At 48.5% G+C, this 27,657-nt stretch overlaps 1 protein-coding gene across 1 annotated transcript; it reads right to left on the bottom strand.

Annotated features, from left to right (window-relative positions):
* Positions 1–11,397: 11,397 nt before the first annotated feature.
* On the bottom strand, positions 11,398–13,055 carry LOC123106616 (UDP-glycosyltransferase 79). Its single transcript, XM_044528717.1, has 2 exons — positions 11,918–13,055; positions 11,398–11,822 (listed from the first exon to the last, which is right to left on the bottom strand). The coding sequence occupies exons 1-2, from the start codon at positions 12,972–12,974 to the stop codon at positions 11,485–11,487; spliced, it is 1,395 nt and encodes a 464-aa protein (XP_044384652.1). The 5' UTR covers positions 12,975–13,055; the 3' UTR covers positions 11,398–11,484.
* Positions 13,056–27,657: the final 14,602 nt, after the last annotated feature.

The raw sequence follows: 27,657 nt of genomic DNA, 5'->3' as shown, positions 1-27,657 counted from the left end.
TTCTCATAATTATGCTCAATTCTATCAATTTCTCAACAATAATTTGTTCACCCACCGTAGAATACTTATGCTCTTGAGAGAAGCCACTAGTGAAACCTATGGCCCCCGGGTCTATTCTCATCATATCAATCTCCATCACTTTTATATTGTTTTGCTTTTTACTTTGCTTTTACTTTTTACTTTGCATCTTTATATCAAAAATACCAAAAATATTCTATCTATCTGATCTCACTCTCGTAAGTGACCGTGAAGGGCTTGACAACCCCTAGTCACGTTGGTTGCGAGTAGCTATCGCTTTGTGCAGGTACGAGGGACTTGAGCGTGGGCTCCTACTGGATTGATACCTTGGTTCTCAAAAACTGAGGGAAATACTTACGCTACTCTGCTGCATCATCCCTTCCTCTTCGGGGAAAACCAACGCAAGATCAAGACGTAGCAAGAAGGATTTCTGGCGCCGTTGGCGGGGAGTCTACGCAAAAAGTCAATATACCAAGTACCCATCACAATCCTTATCTCTCGCGTTACATTATTTGCCATTTGCCTCTCGTTTTCCTCTCCCCCAATTCACCCTTGCCGTTTTATTCGCCCTCTCTCTCTATCTTCCCTCTCTGTTCACCTCTTTGTTTGCTTGTCATCATGGCTAGTCTCATATCTTCTCCGTTGTCTCCCAAGAGTGAAGTTCTAAATTTTAAACAAAGGGAGGGAGAAAATCTAAAAGATGCTTGGTATAGAATTTCCAATGCTCAAAATAGATCTACCAGGAAGCAATCTACCTTAGTTCTTCTTCGCAATTTTTATGTAGGTGTTAATCCTTGGTATAGATATATCCTCGATACCATTATTGGAGGGTACTTCTTTGGTAGCCATACTTTTGATTCTTATAATGCTATGATAGATTTATTTGGCTCACCACCTCTTTTGGTTAATGGAACCATGTTAACTTTGGAGCATGTTATGCAAAGACTTGAAATTATTGAAAATAAAGTTGCTACTATTGAATCAATTGAAAATCTAGATAAAAAGATCCACAATCAAATCACTCAATATGGATCTAAGGTAGGAATGACTTTGAAAAATATTAAGGAAAAGGAACCCATAGTTAATGAGAAGATGAACTTAGATTCTACTAGAATTGATAAACTTGAGGGTATCATTACAAATTTGGGAACCGCTTTTTCTTCCATAAAGAATACTCTTAGTCCTCCTACTAAAATTGCCAAGCTCATGTATGTTCCTAAAAATAAGGGTGAATCATCTAGTAAGGAAACTGCTGATCTTAAATCTGTAAGTATTCATCCCAATCTTTTTGCTATCATTAAATAACCATTTATTACAAATGATTTTTTCGATCTTGTGCCAAAAAGTTTGATAATTGTTGCCTGCCTTTAATAAAGTTTTGAAATGCTGTGGGGGTTTTACCCCTCAGTTCACGGTCAAAAAAAAGTTTGATAATTAATAAACAGAAAAAAATTCCTAAAGATGGCAGATGCCTAATTGAATAATTGCCTACCAAATATGGCAATACCTAGATCTATTCTTGCTCGTTATGCCTAGCTAGGGGCATTAAACGATAGCGCTTGTTGGGAGGCAACCCAATTTTATTTTTATTCCTTGATTTTTGCTCCTGTTTAGTAATAAATAAATTATTTAGCCTCTGTTTTGTTTGTGTTTTTTGTGTTTAATTAGTGTTTGTGCCAAGTAGAACCGTTGGGAAGACTTGGGGAAAGCCTTGTTGAACTTGCTGTAAAAAATAGAAACTTTAGTGCTCACGAGAACTGCTGTCATTTTTACTTTAAGAGTGATATTTACTTAATTATTTTTGAAGATCATTAATAGATAAATTCCTCACGTCCAGAAATTTATTTTATAATTTTTGGGGTTCCAGATCTTGCGCTAGCTACAGATTACTACAGACTGTTCTGTTTTTGACAGATTCTGTTTTTCGTGTGTTGTTTGCTTATTTTGATGAATCTATGGCTAGTAAAATAGTTTATAATCCATAGAGAAGTTGGAATACAGTAGGTTTAACACCAATATAAATAAAGAATGAGTTCATTACAGTACCTTGAAGTGGTCTTTTGTTTTCTTTCGCTAACGGAGCTCATGAGTTTTCTATTTTGAGTTTTGTGCTGTGAAGTTTTCAAGTTTTGGGTGAATTCTTTTGATGGATCATGGAACAAGGAGTGGCAAGAGCCTAAGATTGGGGATGCCTATGGCACCCCCAAGATAATACAAGGACACCAAAAAGTCAAAGCTTGGGGATGCCCCGGAAGGCATCCCCTCTTTCGTCCACTTCCATCGGTAATTTACTTGGAGCTATATTTTTATTCACCAACATGATATGTGTTTTGCTTGCAGCGTCTTGTGTTATTTGTGTCTTTGTTTGTTAGTATGCCACAATCATCCTTGCTGTACACACCTTTTGAGAGAGCCATACACGAATTAAAATTTGATAGAATACTCTATGTGCTTCACTTATATCCTTTGAGCTAGATAATTTTGCTCTATGTGCTTCACTTAGATCTTTTAGAGCACGGTGGTGGATTCATTTTAAAGAAACTATTGATCTCTCATGCTTCACTTAAATTATTTTGAGAGTCTCTTAATAGCATGGTAATTTGCCTAATAATAATATGCTTGGTATTCAAGATTTGTGAAACTTTCTTTTGAGTGTGATGAATACTAAGAAAAGATTGAAGCATGATAATTGTTTTGAGATATGGAGGTGATAATATTAAAGTCATGCGAGATGAGTAGTTGTGAATTTAAAGAATACTTGTGTTGAAGTTGGTGATTCCCGTAGCATGCACGTATGGTGAACCGTTATGTGATGAAGTCAGAGCATGATTTATTTATTGATTGTCTTCCTTATGAGTGGCGGTCGGGGACGAGCGATGGTCTTTTCCTACCAATCGACCCCCCTAGGAGCATGCGCGTAATACTTTGCTTTGATAACTTCTAAATTTTTGCGATAAGTATATGAGTTCTTTATGACTAATGTTGAGTCCATGGATTATAGGCACTCTCACCCTTCCACCCTTGCTAGCCTCTCTAATACCGTGCAACTTTCGCCGGTATCATACACCTACCATATACCTTCCTCAAAACAGCCACCATACCTACCTATTATGGCATTTCCATAGCCATTCCGAGATATATTGCCATGCAACTTTCCACCATCTAGTTCATCATGACACATCCATCATTGTCATATTGCTTAGCATGATCACGTAGCTGACATAGTATTTGTGGCAAAGCCACCGTTCATAATTCTTTCATACTTGTCACTCTTGATTCATTGCATATCCCGGTACACCGCCGGAGGCATTCATATAGAGTCATACTTTGTTTTAGTATCGAGTTGTAATCATTGAGTTGTAAATAAATAGAAGTGTGATGATCATCATTCAATAGACCATTGTTCCAAAAAAAAAGGAGAAAGGCCAAAGAAAAAAAAGAAGGCCCCAAAAACCAAAAAAATATAAATAAATAAAAAAGGGACAATGCTACTATCATTTTTTCCACACTTATGCTTCAAAGTAGCACCATGATATAGCGAGTCTCATATATTGTGCTTCAAAGTAGCACCATGTTCTTCATATAGAGAGTCTCATATGTTGTCACTTTCATATACTAGTGGGAATTTTACGTTATAGAACTTGGCTTGTATATTCCAATGATGGGCTTCCTCAAATTGCCCTAGGTCTTCGTGAGCAAGCAAGTTGGATGTACACCCGCTAGTTTTTTTTGTTGAGCTTTCATACATTTATAGCTCTAGTGCATTCGTTGCATGGTAATCCCTACTCACTCACATTGATATCTATTGATGGGCATCTCCATAGCCCGTTGATACGCCTAGTTGATGTGAGACTATCTTCTCCTTTTTGTCTTCTCCACAACGACCATTCTATTCCACCTATAGTGCTATATCCATGGCTCACGCTCATGTATTGCGTGAAGATTGAAAAAGTTTTGAAAAAGTTAGAGTATGAAACAATTGCTTGGCTTGTCATCGGGGTTGTGCATGATTTAAATACTTTGTGTGGGGAAGATGGAGCATAGCCAGACTATATGATTTTGCAGGGATAACTTTCTTTGGCCATGTTATTTTGAGAAGACATAATTGCTTTGTTAGTATGCTTGAAGTATTATTATTTCTTATGTCAATATAAACCTTTGTCTTGAATCTTTCTAATCTGAATATTCATACCACAATTAAGAAGATTTGCATTGAAATTATGCGAAGTAGCACTCCGCATCAAAAATTCTCTTTTTATCATTTACCTACTCGAGGACGAGCATGAATTAAGCTTGGGGATGCCTAATACGTCTCCAATGTATCTATAATTTTTGATTGCTCCATGCTATATTATCTACTGTTTTGGAGTATATTGGGCTTTATTTTCCACTTTTATATTATTTTTGGGACCAACCTATTAACCGGAGGCCCAGCCCAGAATTGTTGTTTTTTTGCCTATTTCAGTGTTTCAGATAAACAGAATATAAAATCTTCGGAAACGTGATTTTCTCACCGAACGTGATCCAGGAGACTTGGACCCTACTGCAAGGGATCAAAGAGGTGGTCACGAGGGTGGGGGGCGCCCCCCCTAGGGCGCGCCCCCGTGCCTCGTGGGCCCCTCAGTGCTCCACCGACGTACTCCTTCCTCCTATATATACACACGTACCCCCAAACGATCAGAACAGGAGCCATAAACCTAATTCCACCGCCGCAACTTTCTGTATCCACGAGATCCCATCTTGGGGCCTGTTCCGGAGCTCCGCCGGAAGAGGGCCGTCATCACGGAGAGCTTCTACATCATCCTAGCCCCTCCGATGAAGTGTGAGTAGTTTACCTCAGACCTTCGGGTCCATAGTTAATAGCTAGATGGCTTCTTCTCTCTCTTTGAATCTCAATACAAAGTTCTCCCCCTCTCTTGTGGAGATCTATTCGATGTAATCTTCTTTTTGCGGTGTGTTTGTTGAGACCGATGAATTGTGGGTTTATGATCAAGTCTATCTATGAATAATATTTGAATCTTCTCTGAATTCTTTTATGCATGATTGGTTATCTTTGCAAGTCTCTTCGAATTATCCGTTTGGTTTGGCCAACTAGATTGGTAGTTCTTGCCATGGGAAGTGCTTAGCTTTGGGTTCGATCTTGCTGTATCCTTACCCAGTGACAGAAGGGGCAGCAAGGCACGTATTGTATCGTTGCCATCAAGGATAACAAGATGGGGTTTATTTCATATTGCATGAATTTATCTCTCTACATCATGTCATCTTGCTTAAGGCATTACTCTGTTTTAACTTAATACTCTAGATGCATGCTGGATAGCGGTCGATGAGTGGAGTAATAGTAGTAGATGCAGAATCGTTTCGATCTACTTGTCACGGACGTGATTCCTATATACATGATCATGCCTAGATATTCTCATAATTATGCTCAATTCTATCAATTTCTCAACAGTAATTTGCTCACCCACCGTAGAATACTTATGCTCTTGAGAGAAGCCACTAGTGAAACCTATGGCCCCCGGGTCTATTCTCATCATATCGATCTCCATCACTTTTATATTGTTTTGCTTTTTTACTTTGCTTTTACTTTTTACTTTGCATCTTTATATCAAAAATACCATAAATATTCTATCTATCAGATCTTACTCTCGTAAGTGACCGTGAAGGGCTTGACAACCCCTAATCGCGTTGGTTGCGAGTAGCTATCGCTTTGTGCAGGTACGAGGGACTTGAGCGTGGGCTCCTACTGGATTGATACCTTGGTTCTCAAAAACCGAGGGAAATACTTACTCTACTCTGCTGCATCATCCCTTCCTCTTCGGGGAAAACCAACGCAAGCTCAAGACGTAGCAAGAAGGATTTCTGGCACCGTTCCCAAGGAGTCTACGCAAAAAGTCAATATACCAAGTACCCATCACAATTCTAAGACTACTGCAGAATCAAACATTCACCAGTAGTCTCGGGGACTACACCCAGTGGGTGCACTTGGCTTGCCCCCACTGGTACTCGACCTGGTCAGTCCAGTCGCTCAAAAAAGGTCTCAGACCACGGCCGACTGCCCGCAGTCGACCACTTTCTCGGGGACTACACCCAATGGGTTCACTTGGTGTGCCCCCACTGGTTTAAGAATTCACTCGACATGATCCGTTCAAGACCGAGTGAATTTTTTATCAACAGAGATTTAAGACCCCCGCCGAATCAAACATTTGAGGGCGGTCTCGGGGACTACACCCAATGGGTGCACTCTGCATGCTCCCACTGATTCGAAGTTCACTCGACGTCGATTCAAGAGAAGAAGATTGTGTAATAAAAGAACGCACCTAGTGGGTGAACAGATGCGCATGAAGTTTGAAAGTGTGAAAACAATCATCCACGGACATCTTATGAATAAGAAAACAACAGTTCTCAAGCATCAAGTTGGAGGGTCAGTCGGAAATCAACTAACCTGGACATTGGCTTGGAGAGCTGCACTGGCATCATATGCAGCTTGGCTGGTCTCATGCACTGTCTTCATCCACTCCATCATCAGGCCTGCTTGGCGTATAGCTTCCTTAGCAGCGCTTGCCTGATCCTCCGGAACGTGATGGGTGACGAACAGCAGAGATGGTGGAACAGTCGCAGCAACTTGCGAGTCCGAGGCATGAGATTGAACAGATGAAGTAGGGTCTTGGGCAGTCGACGCTGATGGGCGTCCAGTCGACACAGGATCAGCAAAAGTGATGGAAGCCCGACTGAGATCTCCAGTCTTCCGGACCACTGGCTCGGGCACTGATGTCGTTTGGGTTGTCTTGCCGATCGACGCTTTCCTTCCTGAGCTCCTACCTCTCCTTCCCATAGGCCTCAGTGGCACTTCTTGGTCATTGTTTGGAAGTCCAATCACATGTTGTGGTGCTGCAAAAGTTTAGACCACAATTTGTCAGTCAGCCTGCAAGGCAATTAACAGAGTGGAAGCAAGATAGTAGAGTCACACCTGCTCTGGAGGTGGCCGCATCTTCCATTTCTGCGTCATCCTCATTCCTGTAAATGTCCACTGAGGTCCCAGAAGTAGCAACACTGCAAGTTCTCGAATTCACTCGATCAAGCAAGAAAGCGAGTCGATGTCTGCTTAAGAAATCATTGTATCAAAGGAGAAAACAGAACACTTACCCGGAGGCAACATGAACGTCGATCTTGATCTTGGGCAGAGTCTTCCGAGGCTTAGGAGCCGTAATCTTGGGCTGCTTCGGCGCCTTCTCAGTCGGGACAGGAGAGGAAGTCCAAGTGCGCTTTGAGGTCTGCGCAACTGCCTTGCCGCGAATACTCGCAGGGTCATGGATCTGCTTGGAGTGTCTTTCAGTATGAGGCGGAGAGTCGACCTCCTTGTCGTCGCTTGAATCCTCACTCTCCTCCTCGTCCTCATCATCGGATCTCCAATCGCCGCTTTCGCCCCCACTCACCTCTCCCTCCTGGTCCTGCTCTCCATTGGGCATTGAATATGCATCAATGTAGACCTACAAGGCAAAGATTAACATAGATGTCAGTCGGGCACGAAAGCAGTTACAAATCAAAATGAAGAAGCACTCGACAGATAAGCACTCGACAATGAAGCACTCGACAGATAAGCACTCGACAAGAAAAGACAGACCTTTTCAGGTTAATGACCAGCGCAGAATGGTTGAACTCTTCTGGACCCCCGGGGGTTATCTTTGTTCCCGGTGATGCCCTGCAACCACAGCTCCACTGTCTCCTCGGTGACGTCCTCCGGGTGGATCCGAGTGGTGTCCTCAATGCCTGAATACATCCACATAGGATGATCACGGGCCTGGAGCGGCTGGATGCGTCGACTGAGGAACACTTCCAGCAGGTCCATACCAGTCACGCCATCCCGGACCAATTGGACTACTCGCTCCATCAGCATGTTCACCTCCGCTCTCTCTGCTGGGGTTACTTTCAAGGAAGTGGGCTGTTGGACTCGTTCCATGGAGAAGGGAGGGAGACCAGTCGACCGACCAGGAGTCGGCTGGTCCTTGCAGTAGAAACAGGTCGACTGCCACCCTCTAACTGACTCGGGAAGGATTACGGCTGGAAAGGCACTTTTGCTCCTCATCTAGATACCCAGGCCTCCACACATCTGCATCACGTGAGTCTTCTCATCATTCGGATTAGCTTTTTTCACCGATTGAGAGCGACAGGTGAAGATATGTTTGAAGAGACCCCAATGCGGTCGACGACCCAAGAAATTTTCGCACATGGAAACAAACACAGCTAGATACATGATGGTGTTGGGGGAAAAGTGATGAAGCTGGGCTGCAAAGAAGTTCAGAAAGCCCCGGAAAAAGGATGAGGAGGCAGAGAGAATCCGCGGTCGACGTGGGTCACAAGGAGGATGCACTCACCCTCCTGCGGCTGCGGCTCGGTCTCGTTGCCGGGAAGCCTTCAAGATTCATGAGAAATCAAACCTCCCGAGGCCAGATCCTCCACATACTCCAGCTGGATCGTGGAGCGGATCCAGTCGCCCTGGATCTAGCCGGGCGGCAGGCCAGACCTCGAGGAGGATCCTCCCCGACTCCTCTTCTTCCCTTTCGGCTTCGCCGCCGTCGTCACCGTCGCCGTCGCCTTCTCGGCGCGCTCCAGAGCCGTCGTCTTGTCCTTCCCCATCGCCGTGGACTTCACACAAGTGGTGCGGTGGTGTCGAGAGTTGTGGAGTGCGAGATGTGGAAACAGAGGGAGGAGAAGGAGAATGGGGAACGCTGTGCAGATTCACCAGCGGCGGAGTCTTTTATTTGCATATTTCCGAGTGACTGACACGCGAGCCCAAGAAATCCTGCCAAATCACGCAACAGACGCGCGCTCGGTACGTGGCGAAAAAGGCGGCACGAAAATCGAGGCGCCCTTGCCTAATCCATCCCGATTACTGCGGCGCACTCCGTCCTGCGCGCTTCCCCAAATTCCGAATCCCGTGAGATCCGGAGATGGCAGCACAGTCAATCACGCCAAAGATTTCGTTCCTCTCCAACACTCGAAGCGTTCCAGTATAAGTTCACTTGACAGGTTCTGAATGGATCAAGGCGACTGAAAATAAGGTTGAAGTTTCAAAAATAGTTCACCTTCCCAAGCAAGATGCCTCTGGAGCATAAAAATTGAGTCGGAACTACCTCCAACCTCTTCCTTTCCTCAGACCTCGACCCATTCGGGGGCTAATGACGATGACATGTACCTAGGGTAGGGTAATGGGCCTGACCTAGACACCCTTCCCAAGGACACTACCCAAAGATCAACATCATTCAAAGCACAATAATTTCTACCGACTGGAATCACCTCAGAGTGCAACCCACTCAACCAAAAACTCCACTCGGATAGCCTAATTCCATTCGACCAGTACACCATCACTCGACCGTACAAGAAACCACTCGGAGTACAAAAGATCTAAAGTCACTTAGAATGGCAACGGTCAGGCGTTCACTCCGTAGTGTTAATGATCATTTATATGACTTTATTGTTGGCATTACCAGTAACGCCTCACCTTTATGTACATTGAACTCCTTGTAACATGGACTGGCTAGGGTCTTGGCGCACTCTATATAAGCCACCCCCACCACTGAGACAAGGGTTCGCACCCCCTGTAACTTCACGCATAATCCAGTTGACCGCCTCAGGGCACCGAGACGTAGGACTGTTACTTCCTTCGCGAAGGGCCTGGACTCGTAAATCTTGCGTGCACAACTTCATCTTAGCTAGGATCTTGCCTCCTCTTACGTACCCCCTAATCTACTGTCAGACTTAGAACCACTACAGTGGGTCTTGGAGAAACACAAAGTCCCAACAAAGTACATTACCCTCATCAAGGAAATGTACAATAATGTTGTGACAAGTATTCGAACAAGTGATGTCAACATTGATGACTTTTCAATTAAAATACGGCTTCACCAAGAGTCAGCGCTTTGAGCCCTTATCTTTTTGCTTTGGTGATGGATGAGGTCACAAGGGGTATACAAGGAGATATCCCATGGTGTATGCTCTTTGCGGACAATGTGGTGCTAGTAGATGGTAGTTGGGTGGGGGTTAACAGAAAGTTAGAGCGACGGAGACAAACTTTGAAATTGAAAGCTTTTAGGCCTAGTAGAACTAAAATGGAGTACATGAAATGCAGTTTCAGTACTACTTGGCATGAGGAGGTGGTTAGCCTTTATGTGCAGGTTGTACCTCAGAAGAACACCTTTCGATATTTTGGATCAATGTTACAGAAGGATGGTGATATCGATGAAGTTGTGAGCCATTGAATCAAAGCTGGATGGATGACGTGGCGCCGAGCTTCTGAATTTCTCTTTGATAAGAGAGTACCGTAAAAGCTAAAAGGGAGGTAGGTTCTATAGGACAGTGATTCGACCCGCAATGTTCCATGGCGCTGAGTGTTGGCTGACTAAAATATGACATGTTCAATAGTTGGGTGTAGTGAGATGCACATACTAAGATGGATATGTGGCCACACAAGAAAGGATCGGTTTCAGAATGATGATATACATGACAGAGTTGGGCTAGCTTCGATTGAACAGAAGCTTATCCAACATCGTTTGATATGGTTTGGCTATATACATCGCATGCCTTGAAAAGCTCTAGTGCATTGCAGACAGTTAAAGCATGCTGATAATGTCAAAAGAGGTCATGGTAGACCAAACTTGACATGGAAGGGTGCGTGTAAGTTAGCTATTCACGTGCCAGGATCATGAGTTGGTTTCTAGATCTTATGGGTTTTAACTCTAGCCCAGTCCAACTTGTTTGGGGCTGAAGGATTTGTTCTTAAATTAACTTAGGAGAACCGATCAAATTGTAGATCTTATATTGAATATGTTAAACATTTTATAGTACATGAAACTCAAGTTAATTGAATTTCAAAATTTAATTTAAGATCATAAACTTAAAGAGATCTCTAAACTTTAATAGCGTAATTTAATTAGAATATAGTCTAGAAGAGTTGGAGAATATAATTGCACCCTTTTTCTGGTCTGAATGAGTGTGACAATGGTCTTAGGAGGATCTGACATCAAATGAGGCAAAACGTGAAATAAACTTCTTAAATCGGGTAACTAGCTGCAATTTTACTAAAATAGGATAGTAGTTATCACTGGAGCACAAATATGGTGTAAAAACAGGAAATTTACTCAAACTTTGAATACTCCCGCATCAAGTTTTGGTGGTAGCAAGTGATCATCTCTATCTAGCGCTTACACCTATGTGCATAAAACCAAGCATATCTAATTCTCCACAACCTTACGTCGACGATATGCCGAGGTATAGTCAACCCATTGGTAACTCAATAGAAAACAAATTTGTATTAAGGTCACTCAGACAAGAAAACTTGAGCTTAGCTATAGGCTTCTCGGTGAATGCGTTGACATTGCTCTGTAAAGTGAAGACGAATAATACTATATCAACATGTCCATACATAATATGCGATGACTATTGAGTGGTTGTGGATAATTGGACCTAAATTCATCTTGATAAATACTTAGCCGCAAATTCGGCAATATTTTTGTCAGAGCTTCCTCCTTCTTGCATTGACTCTTTGGCCATCCTCATCCATTTTGTCGCATTTTTACGGTATTCAACCTTTCCCTCTCCATCCATCACCTTCCTGATGCACCTCTCTACCTCCTCCCTCCTCACCAAGCCTTTCTCATCTGTCCGCATCCGCACGCCGATCCCCCATGCACTCTCCACGTACTTTGCCGTGGTTGGCTGGTCGGCCGACCTCGGCATCGCCACCATTGGCACGCCGGCAACAAGTGCTTCTGTCGTTGAGTTCCATCCACAATGAGTCAAGAAGCAACCTGCATATCCAAAGTAGGCAATATTATTGGCAAAACAATCAGATAACTAGTAGTATTTGTTTAGACCTATTTATCAAAGATTGACAATTTCAAACCTATGGCCTTATGCGCGAGAACCTCAAGCTGGGGGCACCAAGGCACAATTAATCCATTTTCCTCGCACCTGCCAAGGAGCTCTTGAGATATCTTCCGTGCCTCGTTGGACCTCACGACCCAGAGAAATGGCTTGCCGGAATCGCAGAGCCCATTTCCAAGCTCGTCAAGCTCACCGGCGTCGAGGCTGTAGACCGTCCCATAAGATGCGAGGACTACTGAGCAAGGAGGCTGCCGATCCAGCCATGACATGCACGGCGCGGCGCTGCTGAAGAAGTTGACGCCGTAGGCCTTGTTCGACGGCAGGCGGCCGTCGTCGAGGAAGAAGGACGGCAGCGTCGGGCCGACCGTCTTGGCGCGCCATCTGGACTCCATGTACTCCGCCTCCTGCGGTTCGAGGTCACGGAAGGAGTTGACGAGCACGTCGCCGGCGTGCTCTAGGCCCTCGAACTGCCGGATCGACACGTCCAGGTACTTGGGGTATAGCCCCGGCGACACCACGAACGGCGGCAGGTCCTCGGGCCCGAGGTCCACGCTCACCGCGCCCCGGCGACGCAGCGCGCTCCCATCCGCCATCGGCAGCGGCGCGCGCCCCGACCACGCCTCCCCGTAGATCAGGTCCACGGCGCACGACTGCGACATGAACGCGGCGGTCGGCACGCCCGCGGCCCGCGCCACAAGCGGCGCCCACGCCATGTGCGGATCGTAGACCATCACGGACGGCGTCCTCCCGGCGCGCGCCTCGGCGGCGATGACCTGCGCCAGCGTCTCGGACCCCACGGCCTCGGCCCTGCGGCAGTACTCGACGGGGTCCGGGCAGGAGGCCATGCCGCCGTCGTCGAACCCGTCTGAGAAGGCGGCCACGCGGAAGGGGTCGCCGGGGGGCGGGCCCGTGGAGAGCACGTACCGCGTGGCGACGAGCGTGGGCCGCAGGCCGTGGTACGCGAGGCGCCGGCCGAGCTGGAGCATCGGGTTCATGTGGCCCTGCGCCGGCAGCGGCACCAGCAGGACGTGCACGCCGCCGCGCTCATCGCCGGACGACGAGGTCGCGCCGTCCATGTCTCTGTTTTCTCGGCTTTGGATGTTTCAATGAAGTGAGTGAGTGTAAGATGCAAGTGTTGGCAATAAGTACAGTATATAGGGAAGCTGCAGGATTCGAGTAGAGTGGCGGGCAAGTAAAATAAGTAGTGATGGGAAGCTTCTCTGAGAATGGCTATGACCTACCAAGTCACTTTCACGCTTAACTAATCAAGTTGACACGGAAGGTGCTCATGTAGTTTCCTCATGCCACGACTTAGGTTTCTTTAGAATGAAGACGCAAGAAGCATCCCGCTTTAAATTAATATAATGCCCATAACAAGGCGAGTAAGTCACATAGTTCACAATGTGGCAAACATAAATCCCGAGTTCAATTGAAATACATAGGAAGGAGCACGCAGGCACGGCATCAGCAACAAAAGGGACTATAGACGGATAGTTTTGTAATACGTGTTGTATTGATAGGGTGCTGGTGCACGTATATATAAATACAGTATAGACATCAATCTTAACTATACATGACTAGGAGGTGGGCCGCAACACGTAATACATGCAACACAAAATATATACTCACCCCCCCCCCCCCCCCCCCCCCCCCCCCCGCAGTCGAAGCGTTGCCGGAGACACAGAGACTGGACCGAAACTCCTCGAAGACAAGAGTGGGCAATCCCTTAGTCATCACATCAGCAAACTGTTGCGAGTCGGAACATGGAGAACCCGAACACGGCCAAAGGCAACCTGCTCGCGCACGAGGTGAATATCGAGCTCAATATGCTTCGTACGTCGATGGTGCACCGGGTTGGCGGAGAGGTAAACCACACTGACGTTATCGCAGTACACAAGAGTACCCTTGTGAACGTCACAAAGCAACTCCTGGAGTAGCTGACGGATCCAAGAACACCCGGCCACGACGTTAGCCACGGCCAAATACTCTGCCTCGGTGCTGGAGCGGGAGACCGTGGGCTGCCGCTTCGATGACCAAGAAATCAACGAGGGCCCAAGGTAGACACAATAGCCGGACGTGGAGCGTCGAGTGTCGGGGCAGCCAACCCAGTCGGCATCCGAGTAGGCCACGAGGTCGGTGGAGGCAGAGGCCGCCAAGGTGAGTCCCAAGGACATGGTGCCGCGTATGTAATCGATAATAAGCTTCAGCAAGGTCCAATGGGAGTCAAGCGGAGCGTGCATGTGGAAGCACACCTGCTGGACAGCGTACTGTAGGTCGGGTCAGGTCAGCATCAGGTACTGTAAAGCACCAACAATGGAGCGATAGAACACTGCATCGGACGCGAGAGACCCCTCCAGAGCAGAGACCTTTGCCTTCGTGTCGATAGGGGTGGGCGCCGGTTTGCAGTTAAGCATACCGGCACGCTCCAGAAGCTCGTGGGCGTACTTCTACTGATGCAGAAAGAAGCCGTCAGTCCGTCGGACCACCTCGATGCCGAGGAAGTAGTGCAGAGGCCCCAAGTCCTTGAGGTCGAACTCATCACAAAGACGAGCAGTCAGCCGTTGAAGGAGATCGGGGGCGGACGCCATGAGGATGATGTCGCCGACGTAGAGCAGCAGATATGCAGTGTCAACTCCCCGTTGATACACAAAGAGTGAGGCATCTGAGCGAGTGGACCAAAAGCCCAGAGACTGCAGGAAGGCTGCGATACGCTGGTACCAAGCCCGATGTGTCTGCTTCAACCCGTAAAGAGAACGGGAGAGCAAGCACATGAAGTCTGGATGCTCAGCGTCGACGAAACCGGTGGGCTACTCACAGAACACCTGCTCAGAAGGATGGTCGTGCAACAAGGCGTTGGAGACATCCAACTGGTGCACATGCCAGGATTGCGAGACCGCCAACTGGAGTACGGCGCAGATCGTGCCTGGTTTGACAACCGGAGGGAAGGTGTCGGTGAAGTCCATGCCTGCGCGCTGCCAAAATCCACGAATCACCCACCGAGCCTTGTAGCGCTCGAGAGACCGTCCGAGCGGGTCTTATGGCAGAACACCCACTTGCTAGTGATGACATTGCACGAGGGGGTCGCGGAACAAGATGCCACGTGCGGTTGCGCTGCAAGGCGCTGAACTCCTCCTGCATCGCTGCTACCCAGTGGGGATCCTGAAGGGCAGCGCGAGCGGAGGGAGGGATGGGTGACAGCGTCGACGTTGAGGCGGCGCACACATACTCGTCGAAGAAGTAGCGCGTGCTCGGCCAAAGCACACCAGCCCGAGCATGGGTCGTCATGCCGAGAGGCACAGCAGCGGCGGCGGCGGAGGCCGCGGTGCCAGAGGGACCCGCGTCGACGGTGGGGGTCGTGGCGCCAGAGGGACCCGTGGCGGCGGGGGGGGGGCAGACGAACCGGAGGTAGCGTCCGAGCTGGCAGCAGGGGTGGCGACGGGCAAGGTGGAAGTCGAGCCCGTGTCGGGGTGACGGCGCCAACCGAGGTAGAGGGCGGGGTGGCCGCCGCGGCACCGAGGTGGGAAACCTGATCGGTCTCAACCTCTAAGGAGGGAGCCGGGGACCCAGGGGTTTGGTCAGACTCGACCTTGGGGGAGGGAGTCGAGAACCCGGGCGGTAGCGAAAGACGCTGGGAGGGTGGAACCACCGAGGACCACCGCGCATCACTCCAAGAAGGGGCGCGGGGGTCGGCGCCGGCAAAGCCGCAGCCGGAGAAACCTGAAAAAAGGGAACACCGTCTCGATGAAATATACGTGGCTCGAGGTGTACACACAATGAGTGACAAGATCATAGCACCGGTAACCTTTGATGTTGGAGGGATAGCCAAGGAAGACGTATGGGACGGAACGTGGTGCGAGTTTGTGTGGCGTAGTAGACACAATGCTAGGATAACAAAGACACCCAAAAATGCGAAGGCCGTCATAGGATGGCGGTGCATCGAAGAGAAGGTGGTGAGGAGCGTAGTTCCATCGAGGACGACACGGACGGATGTTAACTAAAAGAGTGGCAGTGGCGAGAGCAAGCCAAAACCGAGCGGTCACGTTAGAGTGAAAGAGTAGTTAAGAGTGCGGAGGATGCGCTCGGCGCGACCGTTCTACTGAGAGGTGTAAGGACAAGTCAGACGGAAGGTGGTGCCGTGAGGGGTGAGAAGTATGCAGAGAGCGACGTTGTCAAACTCTTTTCCGTTATCAGTCTGGAGTGCGAGTATGGGGCGACCGAACTGGGTGGTGACATAGAAATAAAAGGACATGAGTGTGGCTAAAGCATTGGATTTACAACGAAGAGGAAAAGTCCACACATAATGAGAATAATCATCTAAAATCACCAAGTAGTATAGATAGCCCGTATTACTCGCAACGGGAGACGTCCAAACATCACTATGAAGTAATTGAAATGGAAAAGTGAAAACTGTAGTAGACGCACTAAAGGGAAGACGAATGTGCTTTCCCAAACGACAAGCCTCACAAGTATGCTCGTCGAGCTTATTACATGAGAAAGAAAAACTCCTAAGAATCTGACGCAAAACTGCGGGGTTGGGGTGGCCCAAGCGAGCATGCCAAAGGTCGACGCCGGCGGCGAGGGCGACGGGTGTAGAGGTGGAGGTGCCGGCGTGCATGGGATAAAGCTCATCAGGGCTATCACATCGGTGAAGGACCATCCGGGTACGGGCGCCCTTCATAAAAAAAATCAACACCATCAGATTCAACAGTAAGTGGATTCTCATGAGTAAGACGACGAACAGAAACTAAGCTAGTGACTAAGTCAGGTGAGACAAGGACATTAGACATAGTGATAGGTGTGGAACTAGAAGGAAAACTAGTGCTACCGACATGAGTGATAGGTAAAGACGAACCGTTGCCAACGGTGATACGAGTGGGTGTGTTAATTGGAGTGGAAGAGGATAGGTTACCGGGATGAGTTGTCATGTGCGCAGTAGCACCTGAGTCCATGTACCTATCACCTCCACCGCCATAGTTGCTCGACGACGGCACCGAGTGTAGGGCGGCCAGGAGGGCAGGGTCCCACGGTGCAGCTACCGACGGCGGCGGCTGGCCTCCATAGGGTGGCGCCTGGGCGGGCGCCCCGTAGCCACCAAGGGGTGGCGATGCAAGCGAAGCACCTTAGGGCTGGTAGCGGGCGCCGATGAACGCCCAGTGGCCCGTGGGGCGGGGACCAAGGAGACCCGGTGCAGGAGCTCATGGGACATGCATGTGATAGGCGTGGACGACGCTCGTCCACGGGTTCTGCCCGGCTGCCCACGGCGGAGGAGCTGCTGGTAGCGAGGCACCCCCCTGCACCCTGTGCCTGTTGCTGCGGCTGCTGCTGGTGGCGGCCCCCGCCGCCCCGCCGGTTGCGCAGGGCCCCGCCACCTTGCGGCTGCTGGGAAGGCGCGGGGGGCGCGGGCGGTGCGAGCGGTGCGAGCGGCAATGGGAAGTAGCCGTCGGGCGCAGGTGGCGTGGGCAGATGAGGCGCTGCCGGTGGAGCAGGACCGCCGCGGTTGGTGCGGCGGCGAGGGCGGTGTGTTGGATCCGCTGCTTTAGCTTCGTCATCCGGCGCTCCTCAAGTTTGAGGTACGCGATGACACGTTGAAAAATGGGCTGCGGCAGCAGGGTGAGGTTGGACGCCGCGTTGCCGAAGTCCTTGTTAAGGCCGGCGGTGAGGGTACTCAACATGAGGTCGTCAAAGACCTTGGCGCCGACGTCGCGAAGCTCGTTGGCGAGCATCTTGAGCCTCAGGCAGTACTCATCGATGGTGGAATTGTCCTGATGACAGCCGAAGAACTCTTGCTGCAAGAAAACAAGGCGCTGAAGGTTGTTGTCAGTGAAGAGCGCGTTTATCTTGGCCCACACAGCGCAGGCATCGTCGTCCTCGGCGACAACCGTGTGGAAGATGTCCTTCGAGACGGTCTGGTAGAACCATCGAATGATCGTGGCCTTAATGGCGAACCATTCCGGATCGCCCCGTATGTACTAGTTGTCCATAGAATCGTCGATGTGCTCGGTGAGATAGTACTCGCGGAAGATGAGGTTGAAGTAGGTCTTCCACGCGTAGTACGACGTGCTGGAGCTGTCGAGACGGATAGGGACCCGGGCCTCGATGTTGAGATCACGGATGGCGGCGGCGGAGGGCTTGGGGCCTGCAAAGGGGTTCGACGAGCGGGTGGTGGAGGAGCCCGGGAAGGAGACCATGAGGGCGGCGGCGATGGTGAAGGGCGGCGTCTAGGGTTAGGGTTTTGTTGGAATGGGGAGAAGAGGGCGGCAGCAGCGGGAGAGGCGGGTGGTGCGGCGGCTGCGGTGGGAGAGGGCGACAACGGCAGGGAGAAGGCGGCGCGGCGTGGGAGATGGCGCAGGTGGCGCGTGGCAGGAGGGTGGCGCAGCGCGGGAGAAGGGTGGCACGCGGCGGGAGGAGCGGAAGCGGGCGGCACGGGACGGCGGCGGCCGGGAGGGAGAGGCGCGGCGGCGGTGGGGTGCGGCGGCGGTGGGGTGCGGCGGAGGTGGGGAGCAGCGGCGCGTAGGGTGGCGCTGCGGCGGCTTCACCTAGATCAGAATTTTGAGAGATGATATCATGTAGAAGGATAGTTTTGCAATACGCTTTGTATTGATGGGTGCTGGTGCACGTATATATAAATATAAGATAAGCCTCAAACTCAACTATACATGATTAGAAGATGAGCCACAACACGTAATACACGCAACACAACATTTATACTCAACAGGGACTATGCATTCAAACAAGATAATCAAGTCACTTTTACGCTTAATTGACAGCCACACGGAAGGTGCTCATGTAGATTCAACATTTCAAGACTTCCCTCTCCGGTCATAGTTATTTTTTTCTTTCTCTCCTTTGTCATGTTTCTCTTGTTGATATTTTGTTGGAATGGGATCTAGTCTGGCAGAGACGACAGAGATATTGGGACGAGAGAAGGCGACGCTCCCGCCGGTTGCTCACAAAAAATAATACTTGGAGGAGAGAAGATATTTGTCTCTCAAGATGTAGTCAGTTTTCTATTTCAAAAGATGGACAAATTTGTATCCGCAAAAAAAGAAGATGGACAAATTTATAAGACTAATCTTTTGTATAATCTAATTTGAGGGTAAACAGGGTAGAAATAATTACTTTAGATTTTTCAAGATCATTTGCGGTAGTTAATTTCTACTAATATTTTGGGATTGGCGATGAAGTGTTTGACTTGATCGTTACATGGGTCTAACCGTGGAATAAGTTTATCAGATTCAAGCTTTGATGTTAAACAGGGTAAATATATGGAATAAATTGTTTGCAGAGAACATACTGTGATTAACAATTGAATGTCCCGAAAATTACGGTAAATTTTGTTTGATTGTATTGCACATTTTCTAGACAAGTATATTGTGCAAGTTGAGGTGACGAGGTTTTTTTTTCCAGGAATCTGATTTATTCATCAATTGTCATGGTAGATCCAGGTCGGTGACCACCTAGCAACAACTACAGACACTGGAGCAAACCAAAGGCGCGCAATCATCTTTACCGCTATCTCGTTGGCGGCGGACAACTTATTATAGTAGACAGCCGGGAACATATTGTATAAGATAAACTACAAATTTAGATATATTACAACTGAGCATCTTTCCTGCCCTTTGAGGTCATTAGCATTTCTAGCCGCTAGATCGTCACTTTTAAGCATCCTCGGCCGTCAAATTTGCCCTTAATCCCACCTAAATCGCACCGTACAGGCTAAATCGTGTGTATAGGCTGCGCTAGCCTTCTCGGGCCGCTACTCCGCTGTTTTTTTTGGGCACCAGAGATTCAATTGGGCCTACTGTCCTACTGAGCCTCTACTAGGATCCCGTCTCTAAAACATGGACAGTCGCGACCCTGGTGTCTTTTGGTCGCAGCATCGCGTGGCGGCGCCTCGCCATGAATGACCGATGTAGGGTCTCGGATTGCAACGGCGACTGCGTTGTGATGGCATCGGCGCGACAGGTAGTGCCTCCCTGGTCTGCTTGGTCGCACGGGTGCGAGCGGCATGACGGGATGGGGTAAAGATGGCAATTTTATCCGTGGACATGGATACCCGCGGATACCCGATCCGAATAGGTAGGGTTTGGATACATGTTTACGTCCATGGGTAGCACCCAAACCCGACCCGATTATTCATGGATAGAGTATAGACATAGCTATGTATCCGTGGATATACCCGAACCCGACCCGATAGTATGACATGTGAGGGAAAATTCAATGATCCACACTATCCCAACTTCCAATTTACTTATTTACTTTATAAAAAATGATAAATAAATTTTGCAATCCCTCCCAACCGTAACTTACTCTGCCGCCGCTTCAGATTCTGTTTTTTTAGCAGACTCATCTTGTATCTCCTCGTTAAACGACTCGGCATTAAGCAGTGACTCCATCTCCTCAGCTTGCTCTTGCTCCTCCCGCAGCCCTAGGTACAGCCGCCAGCGCCGCCAGATCATATTCCCTCCGGTCCTTTTTACTCTGTATATTAGGTTTGATCGAAGTCAATCTCATCTAACTTTGACCAAATTTGTACAAAAAATTATAGACATTCACATAACAACACCAATATTATTAGATTCATCTTGGAATATAATTTTATATTATACTTATTACATATTATAGATGCTAATAATTTCTAATATAAACCTGGTCAAACTTAGCAAAGTTTGACTTTCGGTAAATCCAATGTGCAGAGTAAAAAGGACCGGAGGGAGTAGTACTACTTAGACTAGCCACAATAGGTAGTAATATATACTAGTAACATGCCCATGTTCCTAGTCTATATTACTACCTCTATAGTGGGGAGTAACATATGTGCGGTAACATGCAACGCTTCATTTATTAGGCTATAGACACATTTTGCCTTGATATGTGTGATATTACTCATATTAGTAGTAACTAGCTATGTTATCACTCTCATCACTTTTTTCATTTATTGTATGCCACATCATCTATTTAACCTAAATATGCGTAATATTACTAATTATGTTACTCCCACTATGGGTAGTCTTATGGTGTAGCACTTCAGCAGCCAAGACCACAACTGGACAGTGGCAGCTCAATGTCCCAACTCCATATCCCCTCACCCCTCCATCTCCGCTTCTCCACGCACGGATGGGAATGACGGCGGGCCGGCGCAAGGCTCTGAGCTGCAATGCGGAGCGGTGCGACGTACAAGAGCGTTGAGCGTTGCTGCGCGCAGGACCAGGAGCATGGCGACACGGCTGTGCGAGGAGGCAGCCGCGCGCAGACCACGACGAGGAGCCTGACCCTTAGGGTAATCTTTTGTTCCATCAATCCCTCTCTTCTATGTCTAGCGTTCCTGTACGTGGGTGTGCAGCTTGTGCTGTTCATGAATTTCTACAAAATACTCTTGTACTTAAGTTACAGTAGCAATTGGAGTAGAGTACTCTTGTACTTAAGTTTACAGTACCAATTTCTGCAAAGTACTCTTGAATATCAGTATTAACTTTCACAGGTTACTAATTGAGTCACAGTTCGTTTTTGGTACATGGCATGATCCGTGGTTTGTATATATGCAAGTTAATTATTAATTAGGTTTTGCCATATAAGTGAATTTCAATCTGACATGTAATTTTGGCAGGTCTACCTTATTCTCTAAAAGAATAAAGATAGAAAAATTAATTTAGGTTGCTAGTTACCATCCACTACAACTTACAGATCACAATATTTTCAGATCTGTATAGTTTCTTTTTTGACTAAAATTGTACAGTCTCGATATTATGTACCTTGTCTAACTTTAATTGAAACTGAAAATTGTTTTTTTTTGCTTGTATAGATCAGTAGCTTCTCATGATGGAGCACAAGGTCCTGTTGTGGTTAGCCCTGGAAATGTTAACTCAGCTAGTAGCCCAACATCTAAATATTGGCATTAGGGGATAGCAACTCCACTCTATTTGCAGAATTTCACAGTGTTCTTGATGATGATGAAGAAACTATGGTAACATATTCCACTCATGAAATTCCACTTCTAAATGTTGCAAACTTGCAATGTTTGTTCTGTTTGTTTCCATGATTTTAATAGATGTTCTTTTGTTATGTTCACTTCAAGGACGAGTCTGATTCTATCATAACCGAAACCTAGAAGATGATGCTTAGAACATTGAGGTGAAGAATGGAAGATGATGCATGGTTGTACCTGTGGTTACTTGATGTTGTGCACTTTTGCTATTTGGTGATGTGCACTTTTTTATGTCATTTTGTTAGAATCTAAAAGATGATTCGTTGTTGTGCACTTGTGCCATGTGGTTTCATGAAAATTGGAAATATTATGTGAATCTTGTGCACTTGTGCTATGTTCTATGTATACGTGTTGAGAGTACCCAATGGATATCCATACCCGATGGATATCATCAGGTTTGGATATGGACATTGTTTTTCGCCCATGGAATTTTTCATGGACAGGCACATAATGTCTTCATGGATTTGGATATGGATTTGATATTGTTCAACCCGGGCCGAACCCGATCCATTGCCATCCTTAGGATGGGGTGTGGCGGCGAACAACCGTGAAGTTCAATCGCAAAGGATTATTGATTAATGGCGGCTGCTACGAATCAGCCGACTTATTTCTTAGAGAAATCAGTCGGCTGGCTGGCCGTCAGATCTTTTGCTCGCTAGTCGTCGGATCCAGTCAACGCGACATGGAGTCCTCCTCCTCTGGTCTCATCTCCCCCTTTTGTTCTCCTCTAGCTGCGTCCGATGCAAACAGCACGCGCCCCTCGCCCGCTGACTCCAGCCGCCACATAGCAACGCCGGGTAGCCGTCGCTGCGTCGCAACACCAACATCACCAAAAAAGAAAAAGCGTCGAAGTTGCCATTGTAGTACCAGGTCCTCCCTGCAGCATCGCGCCCTGCCTCCCTTGCGTGCTGGGTTGCAGCACCGGCGCGCGAGCTGCGGTCGCCTCCGACCTCCCTTGCATCGGGGGCGAGGTGCGTTGCAGCAGTGCCGCCTCCGGCCTCCCTTGTATGCTCCATTACAGCCAGCCACACAACTTCGCCGCCGGCCCCTGCAGCATCCCAACCATCACGCAGCATCGTCGCAGCCTTCACAGTGACGCCGACTTTCAGCCTCAGGAGTGCTGCCTCGCAGCGCCGACGAGCTACATCGCCGCACCGACGCCTCTTGTCGCGTGCGTCGGGAGTGCTGCATAGCAGTGCCGACGAGGTTGCAATGCAGCGCCGGTGTCTCCTCTAGCTCCACGCCCCATCCAACTGGCAGCAGCGGTGACGAGGTTGCATCGCAGTACCAGTCATTGCATTGAAGCATCCGTCGCCGGCATGGTCCTGCGGTTGCAACTCGTCTGTCGATTGCATCACCACGAGCGACGCTCGTTGCAGCATCTGCTCACCGGCGAGAATCTGCGGGTTGCAGCGCCACTGTCGTTGCATAGTAGCACCCCTCGCCGGGTTGCAGCATAGCGAGTGTGTGTTCAGGTGCTGTGCCGATGTGGTTGATGCTAGAGAGGAGAGAAGCAAGAGGGAGAGAAGGTACTTTGCAGCTGTAGCGGTGGCGGTGTAGCGTTCCTTGCCGTTGCAGCAACTAGTGGCAGCAGCGCGCGACGAGTCGCGGCTTCGGTGGCCGCCGGCCAGGCTAAGAGAGGAAGAGAAAGAAAAGACGAGCAGAGGTAGGAAGAACGCGGAGGTAGGAGAAACCAAAAGGAAAAGCCAACGAGTGGATCTCCTGTAACGCCAGGAGATAAGATAAGGAAAAGCGACGGGTGATGCGTGGCCTGGACACGTGGCGCGTGCAGGACGAGGATGAATTCTCTAGAAAATCAGCTGGATGATTTGAACACCTCTCCTTGATTAATAGGTTAATCGGCCATTAATGACAATCGATGCTTCGGGTAGATCAGTTTCATCCCCTATTCATATTCATGCCAATTGATTGATTGCGAGGTTAATCGTGTCTCCATATATTCATGCGAGACTATAAAATCCCAACCTCGCCGCTGCTCGTCTCCCACTCTGCTCATTTTGGCAAACCACTCTTTTTTTCGGGGTTAAAAGGGATTTTCATTGCTCAATGGGGAACCAGGTCGTCCATACAAAGTTGGGGTACATCCGTAGGGCCTGACCTCAACCAAACTGCAGTCCTAGCCTCTACACGGCCAAACGTGGCTAATCTATGACTAACAGAATTTTGATTCCTACTAATGTGAGCAATAGAGCTATCCCTTTCACCTAGGAGACGTTTCACTTCCTGCACTATCATCGCATGTGGTGACCTATCTTGTGTCTCAGATTTAATGAGTTTGACGGCATATTGACAGTCCATCTCTACGTCCACCGGCAGCGAAGACCATTGCAGCGCAAGGTTGAGTCCTTCCAAGCATGCCATGAGTTCTGCTTGTAATGGTCCCGAGCAAGATAAAATGGACCTGCATGCCGAGAAGACGATGGTCCCTGAACTATCCCGGAGGATCATACCTACTCCAGCTTCACCACTAGCTTCGATGAAGGAGCCGTCAACATTTAGCTTCACTTGGCCAGCTGCAGGTGGAACCCAGCAAGCGGGAGGTTGTGGTGTAGGTACAGTACTTGTTGTCGATGCACTACGGCTGTCAAAGTTTATCACCATTTTACCTTTCACAATATCATCGTCCGGGAATTGCTGGATATCCAAAAGAGACTTCTCGTAGCTTAGCAGGAACCGACGTGAAGCTTCCACCGAGGGCGGTGGTTTGTCATGGACGATCTTGTTCCGGACGTGCCAGCTACGCCACAGCACCATGAAGACTCTCATGCGATCGTTGTCGCCCAGCCCATGCAACATATCGAAGAGCCATTCCTCATCCGTGGGCTTGACTCGTCGGATCTCCGGCAAGTTCCAATGCTCCACCATAGCTTGCCATAATGATACTGCTCTCGGGCATCTACAGAAGACGTGGAAAGTATCCTCCCGTTCCGTCGCACAGACCCGGCAAAAGTCAGAAAGTTCCATGGACCGTGCGTGTTTATTAGCCCAAGTAGCAAGAGAGTTAGATGCCAGCCTCCACGCAAAGCTACGCACCTTAGGTGGAGCAGGGCACCTCCAAATAAGTGCCTAGACGACACGTCGCCCGTCCAGTGCCCTGCTTGCTGCGACAGAAGAGGGTCAATGTCGTTCGTCCAAGGCGAGATGATAAGCACTTCGCACCGAGAAGTTTCCGCTGCGTTCGGGCGCCCATGCAATCACATCTTCACCCAGCCGTGGTGATGCTTTGATCTTCATTATTTCGTCAATGTCCACTTGCATGAAGTGTTGGCGGAGGAGAGAGACGTTCAAATTGCCATAGCAATCCAGGAGCTCGCTAACCCGGCGCAAGCGACAGCGACCCTCGGGGAACACCGGGCCCCGGCTCAGCTGGTGCGGGATCCACCGGTCACGCCAGATACGCACCGAATTACCTCTACCAATGCACCAAATCAGCCCCTTCTTTAAGAGTTCGAGCCCATGAACAATGGATTGCCATGTCTGGGAGGAATTACCGGAAAATAGCGTATCCTCGAGCCGCCCATCTGGATAATACCGAGCCTTAAGAACCCCCGCGCACAAGCTATCTGGGTTAGAGAGTAGCCGCCACGCTTGCCGAGCAAGGAGTGCCTGGTTGAAGAGTCTGAAGTCGCGAAATCCCAAGCCACCATGGTTCTTTGACTTAATCAACACCTCCCAGGCCCTCCAATGAGTCTTCCTCCTTCCCTCTTTTGCTCCCCACCAGAAGTTATGCACCATACGCGTAAGGTCGTCACACACGCTGCGGGGGAGTCAGAACACCCCCATCAAGTATGTAGGCAGCGATTGTGCGACTGCCTTAATTAGAGTCTCTTTGCCTCCTTGTGAAACCGCGTCTCCCCATGCCAAAATCCGCTTAAGTAGTTGTTCATGTAAGCACTGAAACGTGCCCTTTGACATCCGACCGGTGGGTGTTGGGAGGCCGAGGTATTTCTCCTCGAAACTGGTGTTCTGAACCTGCAGTACTTGAGCAACCGTCACACGATCCACCTCACTGCATTTAGGGCCGAACAGCAAGCAGCACTTCGTCGGGTTTATGTGTTGTCCCGTGGTCCTCTCATACATGGCCAATGCTTCCCGGACTTCCTTAGGTCTCCAGCCGTTCCAACTCTGCTTGGTTAGAAGGAGATTTACTACTTCCAATTTTCAATTGTTGTTGTACATATACTTAAAGATTGTCTCCAAGTAGGAATTCGAGCTACTTACTGGTTGGTTTCTTTCGCACTTGCAGCTGATCCAATATTCCAATGGCTAACCGCTAACAGACAGGTCAGTACCAGTTTCCTCTTGTCCCTTTTTTAATTATGCCTCATCTCACAATCTGTGCATTGTATTTTTTTCTTTCGAAAAGAGGGGCTCCCCGGCCTCTGCATCAGAATGATGCATACGACCATCTTATTAACCAAAAAACAAAAAGTGCCAACAAGGTGCCAAAGTCTCCAGCTGAAAAAAAAGAAAAAGGCAGCTCACACAGAGCCTAAAAGGCTAGATACACAAACTAGCCAGGAAAAGATGCCATAACCGGCTGGCTAATAATAGATAGGTAAACTAATTGCCTATCCTATTACATGACCGCCATCCAAATCGGTTGAATATATCCCGAGCTACCATCTCCCAACGGATAGATCCAGTAACCAAATGCTCCCTGGCCTCCATCGGAGTGAGTAGCGACCACGAACGAATCACTGCCGTAGCTCGGAAAATAACCTGCAAAAAATGAATCTGTGATGTTCTGTTAAAAACCAAATCATTTCTACAATCCAGATAGTCCACAACAAAGCACAAACTCCAACCCGAATATGTCTTGTTAAGTCAGGCTCAACTATACCTGGCCAAACCTCGGGCCGGGCCGGGCCTAGCCAAGCTTGAGCCAAAAAACCTGGGCCCGAGCCCGGCCCGGCCATCGGGCCTAGTTTTTGGGCCCAAGCCCGGCCCGTACATGCAAAAGCCCGTCGGGCCTCGGGCCTCGGGCCGGGCCTCTTTAGAAAACTGCAAAAATGACGGGCCCGGGCCCGGGCCCGGCCCGGCCAGGCCACCGGGCTCAAAATCTAGGCCCGAGCCCGGCCCGGGAGCAGCGTCGGGCCGGGCCGGGTCGGGCTTTTTCAGGCCAGGCCGGCCGGGCCGGGCTGCCCATGGCCAGGTCTAGGCTCAACCCCATTAAGCCATGTCCCAAATAATGCGTTGACAAAAGTCGGTGGAGTAATATTAAAAGCAATATGGACCGTCCGCCAAAGAACTTTGGCCAACGGGCAATCAAAGAAAAGATGCTTAATCGTTTCATCCCGATCACAGAAACTACACCTAGTAGGTCCTGTCCAATACGCTTTATCAAGTTGTCCTTTGTTAAAATAACTTATTTATGGACAAACCACATAAACACTTTAATTTTTAAAGGAACTTTGACAGCCCAAACATACTTGGAAGTTGGAATGGAGTTCGAATTAATAACATCAATATACATTGATTTAACTGTAAATACTCCAAAACTAGTCAACTTCCAGCGTAATCCATCGGGTTGATGAGAAAGTTGAACCTCCATCAGTCTCCTAACTAGATGGAGCCATTCTTCCCAACGATTGCCCGTTAGCGACCGTCTAAACTGAATATTAAGGGGGATAGATTGAAATACCGTTGCCACGAACACCTCATGTCGTTGAGCAATCCGATATAAAGACAGATATTGAATGGATAAAGGTGAGTCGCCAAGCCAAGTATCCTCCCAGAAACGTGTACTTGCA

Source organism: Triticum aestivum, chromosome 5A (genome assembly GCF_018294505.1).
Source record: "Triticum aestivum cultivar Chinese Spring chromosome 5A, IWGSC CS RefSeq v2.1, whole genome shotgun sequence".
Lineage (NCBI taxonomy): Eukaryota > Viridiplantae > Streptophyta > Magnoliopsida > Poales > Poaceae > Triticum > Triticum aestivum.
The sequence above is the reverse complement of the archived record's forward strand: the minus strand, read 5'-3'. Positions and strand labels throughout refer to the sequence as shown.

What these genes read in the sequence shown, in the direction of transcription:
- LOC123106616 (XM_044528717.1), bottom strand. Translation starts at nt 12,974, where the DNA reads ATGGACGGCGCGACCTCGTCGTCCGGCGATGAGCGCGGCGGCGTGCAC. An exon ending in TCTCGCGCATAAGGCCATAG is followed by an intron (nt 11,823 to 11,917) that starts GTTTGAAATTGT and finishes TTGGATATGCAG; the next exon opens with GTTGCTTCTTGACTCATTGT.